Source organism: Lissotriton helveticus, chromosome 4_1 (genome assembly GCF_964261635.1).
Source record: "Lissotriton helveticus chromosome 4_1, aLisHel1.1, whole genome shotgun sequence".
Taxonomy (NCBI): Eukaryota; Metazoa; Chordata; class Amphibia; order Caudata; family Salamandridae; genus Lissotriton; species Lissotriton helveticus.
In genome coordinates this window covers 148,901,205-148,913,775 of record NC_136063.1, presented here as the reverse complement: position 1 = coordinate 148,913,775, position 12,571 = coordinate 148,901,205, and the positions used below count along the sequence as shown (strand labels likewise).

The window sequence follows — 12,571 nt, the reverse complement described above, 5'->3', positions numbered from 1 at the left end:
GGAGGTGATGTCGAATCCTGCCACCCACTGGCCATTGATGGTCCTGAAAAGTCGGACTAGGAAGGTTTGGAGGCTGCTGCGGGACGGAAAAGGGTGTAAAGGCCTGCCCACTGGCTCCAAGACCCGCGAGGTCGCTGGGTCCCACGTCCACAGACACACAGAGGCTGGGCAACCTGCGTGGACCGGCGGGTAGACTGGGCCAGATGTGGTGGGGTGCCCCTTCCGTAGGGGCGAAAGGCAGACTGTGGTGGACGGGAGGAGGCATCAAGGCCCAATGATCTGGCCATAACTCAAGAATTCTTGAAGCACTCCAGTGCCGAGTCTGCCTTGTAACCAAAAAGGCAACGCCAACAAAGGGCATGTCCAGCAGGCTTGCCTGGACATTCCCCGAAAAGCCAGATGTTTTCAACCAGGCGTAGCGTCAAAGGGCTACCGACGTGGCAATCCTTCTGCCGAGTGAGTCGGTGGTATCCAGTAGGACTCGAAAAGAAGTCGACAGAAGTTGAAAAAAGCTTAGTCAAAAAGTGACCAAAGGGTAGCTCTCTCCAGATCTGCGCAAGGCTGGCGCGGAAAAAGAAAGAACTGACGTCAGCGTGCGGGGGTGGCGTCTAAGTAGGCACCATGACGTCATCCTGGTGACCATGACGCTGACGACGGACGTGGTGTTGACGTGCCACCAACTGACACGCAGGGGTACTGCTAAGAAAAAATCTCTGGATCCAGTCTGACGCCCGGGGGAAATTCTAAGGTAAGGAATCTATAACTAACTGTCACTTTCAGATAGTGGCATTTTCTTTTAAGGAGTGTAATTTTACAATAACCTAATATGGCTCTGTGGATTGAAAAATGTCACATGCTATACCAGTAACTGGGAGGTAATCGATCATTCCAGATCTTGCTTAAATGACGGCAATTTCTCATTTTTTTTATCCAATTACCTCTACCACACCCGTTTTGCTCATACCTAAGGGATCCCAGCAGCGCCACTCGAATCGCCTCTGCCTGCATGTGAGCTGGATTCAGCGTCTCCAGGTAATTGGTGTCTCTGTACCGTAGAAATGTTGCTGCTTGTCCCGTAGGATCAACGATCAGAGGCCATCTGCAAAAGTAAGTATACACAGATCATATATATCAGCAATGAACAAGCAGATACTCTCACAGCCATCTCCTCCTTCAGTCACTTTAAAGATTCCAGCTTCATTTTACTGCGCAGGAAGGAGAGCAGGTGAAACTTTGCAGAACAATTTGACATTGATATTTAAAAAGCTTTATGGGGGGGATTTGTGCTGATGTGAGCTCCATTCATTTCATATTCACAGTGTTGATCTATTCTCGGATACTTCATAAAAATATGTTACTAAAACTCTCATTTTGAAATTTCATAAGGAAATATGTGTTGTGACTTATACTTCAGGAGAATTTCAGACAGATGGCCAAGTAATGCAAAATACTCTAGATGTACAAAAGCATTCCAGTGCCCCTTAATGATGTCTTTTTTTCTTGAAAAATAGAATTCTATTTACAGTTTGCCTATATTTCCTAAACTTTATAAAAGGACTTACCTAAGATCCTCATTTTTAAATAGGTATATTCCATTTCATAAGGAATTGCTTATTGTGCCCCCGAGTTGGAGAGAAGTTCAGAAAGCTGGCCAGTGGATGCAAACATTCTAGATACTAAAATGCAGTAATGTGCTCTGGATCCAAGGCGGGTGTTTTAGTCTACAGAACATAATAATGAATGCTTGTTTCACCCACTCACTGTTTGCAGTTCCAAAAAGGTTTGGTTTTGTATTTGACACTTAGATCAATTTTTCAGAAGATATATCTTCAATATCACACTTCAAGCTTTATCTACCATCTTTTCTTCCAATGCCATTCAATGCAATAGTGGAGAATAGTCTATTTGGATTCCTTTTATTTAGATTAATGTTTGGAAGTACACAATAGAATCTATTCAAATACTTTGGCAGTCTGAGCAAAATGTTTTTCATTGTTCTCATAGAACCAACAAAGGAAACAAGCATTATTTAATACGATATAAATTAGAGCTGCAGAACATGGAGTAACCAGCATCGGACAGTGTAGGAAATTGGGTTACTGGTTGAGGATGATGAAACCCTTCTCAAGAAGCAACCACAATTCTAGTCACTGTGAAATACAAGCAAACCCCAACTTAACCTGTGCTTAATCCACTGGTAGATTGGCACAAAAGCAGTCATGCTTAACTTGGAGGCAATGTATAAAGTATTTATGCAGCTTTTCAAACAGTAATAAAGTGAAAACACAATACAAGAAAAAGCATACGAGCAAAATTAAAAAATGTTCCAGCAGAGCTCAAGTAAGTCCAGTTGCAGGTCCAGGCAGCACGTCAGTTGGGCAGATGCAAGAAGCCTCTGCAGCTTTTATGTCCCTGTAGCCCAGAACAAGAGGTCAATCAGCTGACTCTTGAAGTCACTTGAGCCTGGGATCAATGCTGCAGGTGCAGTGTTCCTTCTCAGCAAGCAGGGTAGGCCTCTGGCAGCAGGGCATCTGTATTCTGTTTTATCCACAGGTCCAGGAGTGTACTGAAGAGTTGAGTCTGGGGGTCCAATATTTATATGTGGTGCCCACTTTGAAGTAAGAGAAGTTTCTAGAGTCTTCTACCCCAGCTGTGCTTGGAATTTCCAAGTTCCCTGCGCCAGCCCCAGCTTATCTGGCGGCACAAAAGACTAGTGTCAAACCCTTTGTGAATATGCTGAGGCAGACATTTTGTGTTGTGGAAGAGCAGTCGGTGACAACTCCACCCCCCTTTCAAGTCAGATGACCCATCCTGCTGACACCTATTCCCCATTTGTTTGGGAGCAATACACAAGGACCAACTGCCAGCTACAGTCATGTGACCCAGGATACAGGCTGCAAGCACCAAATGGTTAGGACAAGAAAATGCCAACTTTCTAAAATAGGTATTTTCAGAATTGTGACAAAAAATCTGACTTTACCGTTTAAAGAGAGTTTTAAATTACAATTCGTTAGATACCAAACTCTACTTCCTTACTTGCTCCCAATTGATAGTTATCACATATTACATGTAGTAAGGTAACCAAATGTAGGCCTTGCAGCAGTGAAAAACAAATTTAGGAGTTGTTCATTACCAGGACATGTAAATGTTAAAAGTACATGTCAACTTTTTAACTACACTGTACCCAGTCCGAAGGGCAGGCCTAAGGACTGTGTAAGGACTGTGTAGTGTCTACCCTCAGGGGTGACTAATATGTATTAAAAAGGAAAGTTTAGACATAGCAAACGTTTTATCCTGCCAGGTCAAAATGGCAGTTTAAAACTACACACAGGCTGCAATGGCAGGCTTGAGACGTGTTTAATAGGCTTCTTAAGTGGGTGGCACAATAAGCGCAGCATGCCTGCTAATAGCATTTAATGTATAGGCCCTGGTTACATGTATTACAACTATACTATGGATTTACAGGTAAATTAAAAGTGCCAGTTGAGTGTAAGCCAATTTCATCTTATTGTAGCACTGGTTAGAAAGGTAAAGTGTGCAGAGTCCTAAATGCCAACACAAACTGGTTCAGAAGACAGGAAGGTGAAGGTAAAAAGTTTGGGGATGACCCTTCAGAGAGGGTCGAGTCCAAGAGAAAGCCACTCTGCCAGACTTAAAGTAACATTTGAAGAAAAAATGTTTACCTAGGAGTGTCCAGCCACAACCACACACCATGTGCAATTTGCACTCGTTTTTACAACCTCTTGGAAGAAAATCCTTTTTAATCAACAAAGTAAGAAACAAAAACAATCTCTGTATTTCTGTACATGTTGCTTTTTATATGACAAAATAGAACATATAGGGCTATATATGCAAATTAAGTCATGTATTTGAGGCTTTGTGGTGTACCCCTAGGCACTGTTAAGATTTACAACTTGTTGTCGAGTGAAAAAACATAGGAATCACGCTATTAAAGGGCACAAGTTTCAAGGTTACACACAAAGAGTACGGAAACTAGTGAACTTGGTATCACTTGGATTCCTCAATCTTATTTAGGGAAACATTTTTCCATGAAACTGCTTTCTTTATTACACACTCCCAGCAATGCGAATTATTAGCCCACACATTATGCACTCCTGTATTATTTGGGTGTAGGTTCAAATGTACAAATATTTGTGGTGCAACATATTGAAAATGACAATAACCGTAAACATATTGCCTCTGACATTTCACTAAGAACACAGTAATTTACTCATCCATTGAAAATCTGCGACTTTAGAAATTACACAAACTTGATGTTACTTCCTCACTCATAGATGAAATGTAAAACAGCCATTTCTGGCTTTGAGAACCACGATCAGGTCAAGACTATGGAATTACATTTTTTTCCCTGTTCAAGCATTTCAGGTCCATAGTTTATATTTTTTGATGAATAAAAAAGTTCCTCTGACTAAAATAGGAATAAGATTTTAAATATTTACAGAAGTCTGAGATGTACAGTTAAAACTGTTAATTCAAATAAGCATGCTAAGATAGAAATGGATACCACTCATACACCGTTGTGAGAAAGGCACGCCATAAAAGGATAAGTTGAGCAAATAAAGCACCCAGTCCAAGGTTGACTGACAGCCCAATAAACTGCACTAACCTCAAAAACAAAGGGCCTCATTTACAAGCCCACTGCGCCACCGGGGCATAATTTTTTTGGGCACACCTGCAGCACAATGGTCTTGCCATATTTACAAGGCCACGTAAATTCACCCTGCGTGATTTGTCATGGCCTTATAAATAGGGGTCCTTTTCACACAATACTCTGCATTGGTTTTGCTGTAGGTGTACCCACTCAAAATTCATGGAATCTGACACATTTCCAGATTTACAACGTTTTGTAAAGCTGGGAATGCATCAGAATCCTACACTTCCACAGGGGAGGCATAGGAGTGGTGCAACGAGGAGAAATTATTTTATTTCTCCTCGTTCTTTCCTCTTTCTATGCGTGTTGTATTCTGCAGCATGCATAGAAAAAGGAAAATGCCATCAATGATTGTATTTGTGCAGGAAGGTGTCCCTTCCTGCACAAGAACAATCATCCTCGCAACGCAGGCACCTTTGCAACAGGATGCAAGGGGATCTGAGTTGGCGCGCGGCTGCTGTTTGTGCACCGGCGCACGGGAGAAGGACAGGAATGCACTGTATATTGTAGATGCAGCACATTCCTGCCCTTTTAGTTTGATGCATGGCAGTGCCGCAGGAAGGCTTGCTATGCTGCAGTGTGTCAAAATATAGTAATCGAGGCCCACAATTTCCAAGCAGAAGCAAAGAAACTTAACATAACACAAAATAAAACACAACATGGCATAACACAGCACAGCATAGTACAACAGTGACAACATAACATAGCACAACATTTGAAAGATATACAAAAAAGGTTTAAGTGGAAGTTTAACATGAGACCACAGTAACATTCTCTGCCATTCAGTGGTTTCCAACCTACCGTCCATCTTGCTTTATCTTGTTGCCCACATCCTTCATCAGTACCTCATCAAGCTCCTGGATTGAACACTTCAGCCCTGGCAGGCCAGAAGCAGCACCTGGAGATGCAGAGATATGCCTGTAAGAAACTGCGTTGGGTTCCTTCCTGATCCACTATAAGTAGTTGACTCCCTTTGAGACAGCCTTCCTAAGAGTTGAAAGGCACATCGGCTGGTCTGGCTCCCCAGCAGGAAATGAAAAGAATCATGGCTTGTTCAGAAAGCTATTGTATGTTTAAGTTCAACTTTCATGCAAAAATACCTTTTCAAGTGTACAGCCACGTTTGTGATCTTTTGTGCTTTTAGGCTCATAAAACGTGTGTGTGAGTAAAAAGATATACTCACACATACTTTTTGTATGGTAGTCCTACGTGTCAGCAATAAACGTTAAGTTTGGGAACACCCGCAAACATTTTCCTTGCTACCCTGGGAAAGGCTGGAAATGTATTCCAGGAAAGCAAGCGTTACATCCTATGTTTATTTTTTAATTGCCTGTCTCTTTAAGTCATTCCCTGTTACTCTGTGGCATGCCATTGCATGCAACATGTTAGTCTTACAATTAGGTTCTAAGTTCTATTTTATTTATTTATTTGTAGGTTTATAACGCGCTGGAATCACACCCGAAGGAGTATCTCCGCGCCAGACAGCTGTAAGAAAAATGTTAAGCAGGAGACAGAAGCACTAATATTGAAACAACACTGTTTTTAGACTTTTCCTAAAAGTGAGGTGATTGGTGCACTGTCTGTGGGAGAATGGAAGATTGTTCTACAATACAGGGCCCATTACAGAGAGGGCACGTTCTCCTTGTCTGGCCCTCTTGACTCGGGGAATCTGTAACAGCAGCTGATTACTTGATCGAAGATTGCGTGTGGGAAGATGGGGGACAAATCTTTCGGCCAAGTATGAAGGACCTAGATCGTGCAAACTTTTATGTACCACACAGCAAATCTTGAATTCAATTAGCTGTCGAATTGGTAACCAGTGTAGTTTATCAAGAAGAGGTCGGGATGGTGATCTGGGGGGGCATTTAACACCAGTCTTGCGGCGGTGTTCTGCACTACCTGGAGCCTATTTAGGATGCCCTCATTTGCTGCTAACAGTAAACCGTTGCAGTAGTCCAGGCGACTAAGTACAAGAGCCTGGACCAGAGTCTTCCTGGAACTGTCTGGCAAGAGAGGGAACACTTTCCGGAGTAAGCTGATGACATGAAAACAGGACCCCACTGTGGTGTTGGTATGATGTTGTAATGTGAGGTTCTGGTCCAGGCGTACCCCCAGATTTTTTACCACTTGTCTAGGGAGGGGAGCCACACCTAGGCTGGCTGGCCACCAATCTGGGGTCCACAATATTTTGGCTTCTCCGAACAGCATGACCTCGGACTTCCCCACATTACATTGGAGGAAGTTTTTGGCCATCCAGTTGGAGACAGCCGTCATGCCATCCGAGAAGGCTTGTCTTACAGCTGGAGTAAAGGTTTTAAAAGTGAATAACAACTGAGTATCATCAGCGTAAGATATAGGTACGAAGCCATAAGTTCTCATAATTCCGGCCAAAGGGGCGACATAAACGTTAAACAACGTGAGGCTGAGACAGAAGCCCTGAGGGACCCCTTTGGTGATTTTTGACGGAGCAGAGCGGAATGCCCCCATATTCACACACTGTGTACGATCCGTCAGGAAGCTCGTAAACCAAGCTAGAGCTGAATTTTCCAGACCAATCTCCTCAAGCCTTTTAAGAAGGATGGCATGAGATATGGTGTTGAATGCTGCTGATAAGTCCAACAGCACCAACACCACAGACAGACCCTTATCTAAGGACATACGAATATTATCCGTGACAGATAATAGAGCGGTTTTGGAGCTGTATTTTGGCCTGAACCCTGATTGAGAATGGTCCAGGCACCCGGCACGCTCTATGAAGCTTGAGAGATGATAATTGACATGCTTCTCAGTTAATTTACCTAGGTAGGGTAGTAAAGATATGGGCCTTACATTGGACATGTCTGACCAGGGAGCGGAAGAATTTTCCTTATCTGCCTTACTGGAGCTTTCTTCCACTCTGATGGAACTGTACCCTCTAATAAAGAGAGGTTAATCAAGGTCTGGATCGTCGGGCTGAGTGTGTCACCTATTGTGTGCATCACTCGGGCAGGGACGAGGTCAGTCGGGCATCCTGACTTCACTGTGCCAATAAGGTTGTTAACCTTATCCACCGTGATCCCAGGTATAATGGACATTTTAATAGAACTAGTGGCTGCAGTCTCCTGAGAAGTGCCCTGGGGCAGATCACTAATTTGGTCTGTGTGTCTTGACTGAGCGATCTTTACATAGATCGAGTCAATTTTGTTGGAAAAGTATCTGGAGATGTCATCACAGAGTTGTTGGGACATAGTCTCTGGGCTTTCACAGGCTATTGGTTTAGTGAAAGTTTGGAGAATCAGATATAATATTTTTGGGTCCTTGCCTGCCTCATCTAATTGAGAAGTAATATAGTTTTTCCGCGCTGCTCTAATATTTTTATGGTAACTTTTTAGGGCAGCATGATAGCGTGTCTTATCTGCTGTTAAATGGGAGGTTCTCCAGGTCTTCTCTAGTTTCCTGCAAACTTTTTTATCGGACCGCAATTGATCAGAGTACCACAGTTCCTGACGGTGAGTAGACCACCGATTGCACATTCTTATGGGGGCAATGGAGTTTACTGCGGCCTCTATAGCTGTGTTAAATTTAGAAAGTGCATTCCCAGTGTCATCTGATGTAAGGATGCATGGAGGCTCAAAAGTGTCTTTAAAGGCCTCCGAAGACACTTTATACCACTGTCTACGCCAGAGTGGAGAGGAAAAGGTTGGGAACGTTCTTCCATCAGGATGGGTAGGACAAATTCAATCACTGAGTGATCTGTCCACTCTACCTGTTTGGGGGGGAGACATAGCAGTGTTTGGGAGTTAGACAGGATTAGATCCAGGGTATGTCCGGCTCGGTGAGTGGGACCTTTATTACATTGATTCAGACCTAAAGTGGCCAAATCTGATAGCAAGGTTTGGGCCTCTACATTGTCTGTAAGTTCACTATGGATATTAAAATCTCCAAGAAGCAAAAAATTGGTCCCAGCACCAATATGCGGTGCCAAGGTCTCCATTAAGATCGTGGAAGCGGTTGTACAGGGGCCAGGAGGGCGATAGACCAAAGCCCCTTTCCAACTGGACTCCCTAGAATTGCTTATTCTAAAAACCAATATTTCAATATCGGTGGTACAGCTTTGGTCTAAGATGGTAATCATAAAAGTATCCTTGTATACAATGGCCACCCCCCCACCGGTCTTCAGGGGCCGATCTAGCCTGATTATTTTATACCCCAATGGTATCCCAAGCGTAATAGCTGGGACCAGATGCGGTTTTAGCCATGTCTCAGTGCAAAAACAGAGGTCTGGTTGGGTGGAATTAATCAGGTCCCAGACCTCGGTATGATGTTTGGACAGTGACCTTACATTGCAGAGGATGCTGTTATATTTAGGGAGGGGGATTACAGCATTCCCCAGCAGTCGCTTATCCAGACACTCTTTACTGAAGAGTGACTGATATTTACAATTATTGCAGGAGAAAGGTCCTTCCGGGAAAGGCCAGGATTCTCCGACACAGCTCAAATGGGAAATGGGTTGTATGTTATATAAATCTTGGGCTGAATAGCTTACTCTCTGGAAAGGGTTAAGATCTTTCCCCGGAAATGAAGGGGTCATGGCCCCTGGTCCCGTCCAGTCGCGGACGGGCGCAGACGGGCTCCTCTCTGGCTCGTCTCAGGCACGTCCTGAGGCGCTCCGCTGCGCGCAACCGCTGCGCGCAACCCCTGCGCGCTTACTGTGACGAGGGGGCTAAATACCCCTCTGCGTGATGCAGCTAGAGCGCTAACCGCTCGATGTGGGCGGAAGTGACCTGGCTCTGCCTGTCCCGCCCTCCGCACAACGGCACTTGTTGCCGAGTCGGACCAGGGCGGGCAGGTCGTGTGATCGAGCCCAGGCTTCCCAAAGCTTTCTATTGCAGCAGTGAGCCTAAACACCCCTGACTACACCTCCAGAGCAAGTGAGGCAAATGAAAGTAAAATATATAAGAGCGGCGCAAATTAAGAATCAATTTTAAACAGTTGCTTTCAATTGAAGTTAAAAACGAACAAGTTACTTACCTTCGGTAACGATATATCTGTAAGAAACAGTAGTTAGTATTAGATTCCTTACCTTAGAATATCCCCAGGCGTCAGTCTGGATCCGGAAACTTTTGCGTAGCAGTACCCCTGCGCGTCGGTAGGCGTCGTCTGCAGGCGTCCCCTGCGGCTCCGCGTCGTCGGCGTCGTGCGCCGTGATGACGTCGCTGGAGTATATAGACGCCGCCTCCGCGCGCTGACGTCAGTTCTTTGCACACAGCTTTTCCGCGCCAGAACACGCAGAGCCATGTGAGAACCAACACTGGTGCCATTTGAAACTAGGGCCCTGAAAGGGATGTCCTTAACCCTAGGTATCAGTTCGCAGAACGGGGAGGATGGGCGGGGCGGTAAGGAATCTAATACTAACTACTGTTTCTTACAGATATATCGTTACCGAAGGTAAGTAACTTGTTCATCTGAAAGAAACAGGTTAGTATTAGATTCCTTACCTTAGAATAGATACCCCAGCAATACCAACCCCGGTGGTGGGTCTGCGAACCAATACAACCTACACCAGAAAGTCCTGGAGGACCGAACGGCCAAAGAAGCCATCCCTCCGGACTTGACTGTCCAGGCAGTAGTGCCTCGCAAAGGTGTGCAGCGAGGCCCACGTGGCCGCTTGGCAAATGTCCTGCAAAGGGACTCCCCGGCCCAGGGCAGTAGTAGCCGCCGTGGCCCGAGTGGAATGGGCCCTCAGCCCAACAGGAGGCTCCTTCCGAGCCAAAGAGTAGCATGCTTTGATGCACAGGACGACCCACCGAGAGATGGTCCGTTTCTGTACCGCCCTTCCCTTCTTCTCACCCACGTAGCCAACAAACAGTTGGTCATCCACCCGGAACTGGCGTGTGCGATCCATATAGAATGAAAGCGCACGTTTTGGGTCCAGACGATGGAGCCGCTCTTCATCCTTTGAAGGATGCGGAGGCGGGAAGAAAGAGGGCAAGGTGATGGACTGCCCAATGTGAAAAGCAGAGACTACCTTGGGCAGGAAAGAAGGTCTAGTCCGAAGAACCACCTTATCAGGATGAACAGACAAGAAAGGAGGTTGAATAGAAAGAGCCTGGAGCTCACTCACTCTCCTGGCAGAGGTGATGGCTACCAGGAAGGCCGTCTTTAAGGTGAGAAGACGGAGAGGACAGGAATGAAGGGGCTCAAAGGGAGCGCACATCAGGAAAGTCAAAACCAGGTTCAAGTCCCACTGAGGCATCACGAACGGAGTTGGAGGATACATGTGCGTGATGCCCTTCAAGAATCTCAACACAATAGGGGACTTGAACAAAGATGGCTGATCAGGTAGCCTCAAGAAGGCGGAAAGGGCAGAAAGATAGCCCTTGATAGTGCCCAGAGCAGAGCCCTGCTGGGCAAGGGAAAGGAGGAAGAGGAGAACCTCAGACAGAGGGGCAGAAAGGGGATCCACAGCCTTCGCTGTGCACCATGCCACAAATCTGTTCCACCGGCAGGCGTATACCGACTTTGTGGAGGGACGCCTGGCTGCCAGAATGACATCACAGACTTCAGGAGGCAAGTCAAATGGCCTCAACTGTCGCCGCTCAATCTCCACGCATGGAGGTGGAGACTGGACAGGTTCGGGTGGAGGACCGTCCCCTGCTGCTGCGACAGAAGGTCCTCCTGAAGGGGCAGACGGATCGAGGGACCGACTGTCATGCTGAGTAGCTCGGGATACCAGTACCTTCGAGCCCAGTCCGGAGCCACAAGGATAACTTGGGCCCGGTCGCGCCTGATCTTCTTCAGCACTCTGGGCAGAAGTGGTATAGGCGGAAAGGCGTACAACAGACCGCAACTCCACTCGCGCCGAAAGGCGTCGCCGAGCGAGTGCCGTCTTGGAAACTCCAACGCGCAGAACTGATGACATTGCGCGTTCTCTTCTGTGGCGAATAGATCTAACCAAGGCTCTCCCCATTGCTGAAAGAGGCCTCTCGCCACAACCGAGTTCAGACGCCATTCGTGATCCACCGAGCACCGACGGCTGAGTTCGTCCGCCCTGGCGTTCAGAGAACCTGCCAGGTGTTGAACCGTCAGAGTCACGCCCTGACGTTCCAGCCATTGCCAGAGGCGCAGAGCCTCTTGGCAAAGGGTCCACGACCCCACACCGCCCTGTTTGTTGCAGTACCACATGGCGGTGGTGTTGTCCGTGAACACCTGCACTACACTCCCGTTGACAAAGGGGAGGAATGCCTTCAGTGCTAGGCGAATCGCCCGCAGCTCCAACATGTTGATATGGAGCCGGGACTCCGCCGGAGACCAGAGGCCTCTGATCTCCGCCTCTCCCAAGTGGCCACCCCAGCCTTGGAGGGACGCGTCCGTCACAACCACGTGCTCCGGTTGGGGAAGGGAGAGGGATCTGCCCCTGACCCAATCGCGGTCGGTAAGCCACCACTGCAACTGTCTCGCAGTGCCCTCCGAGATCAGGACATGGTCGGATAGGTTGCCCTGATGCTGGGCCCACTGAAACTTCAGGTCCCACTGCAGAGCCCGCATCCGCCATCTGGCGTGATGCACCAGAAGGATGCAGGAGGCCATCAGCCCCAGAAGCCGCAGCGTCAACCTGACCGAAACCCGGGATAACGGCTGAAAGATGGGAATCAGAGCCTGAATATCCCGGACCCGCCGTTCCGGAGGATAAACCCGAAACTGCGCCGAGTCGAGAACCGCTCCGATGAAAAGGAGCTTTTGAGAGGGACACAGGTGTGATTTCGGCACATTGATGGAAAACCCCAGCTCGTGCAGGAGGTCTGCCGTCATCTGAAGGTGGTGGACGACTGTCTGGGGCGAGCCCGCCTTCAACAGCCAGTCGTCGAGGTAGGGGAAGACTGAAACCCCTAACCGGCGCAGATGAGCTGCGACCACCGC

At 47.0% G+C, this 12,571-nt stretch overlaps 1 protein-coding gene across 1 annotated transcript in view; it reads right to left on the bottom strand.

Annotated features, from left to right (window-relative positions):
- IQANK1 (IQ motif and ankyrin repeat containing 1) overlaps positions 1–12,571 on the bottom strand; it is a 478,492-nt gene that overhangs the window by 49,895 nt on the left and 416,026 nt on the right. The window contains 2 exon segments of the mRNA XM_078686619.1: positions 965–1,099; positions 5,474–5,570. Of these exon segments, the coding sequence (XP_078542745.1) occupies positions 965–1,099; positions 5,474–5,570 (232 nt within the window).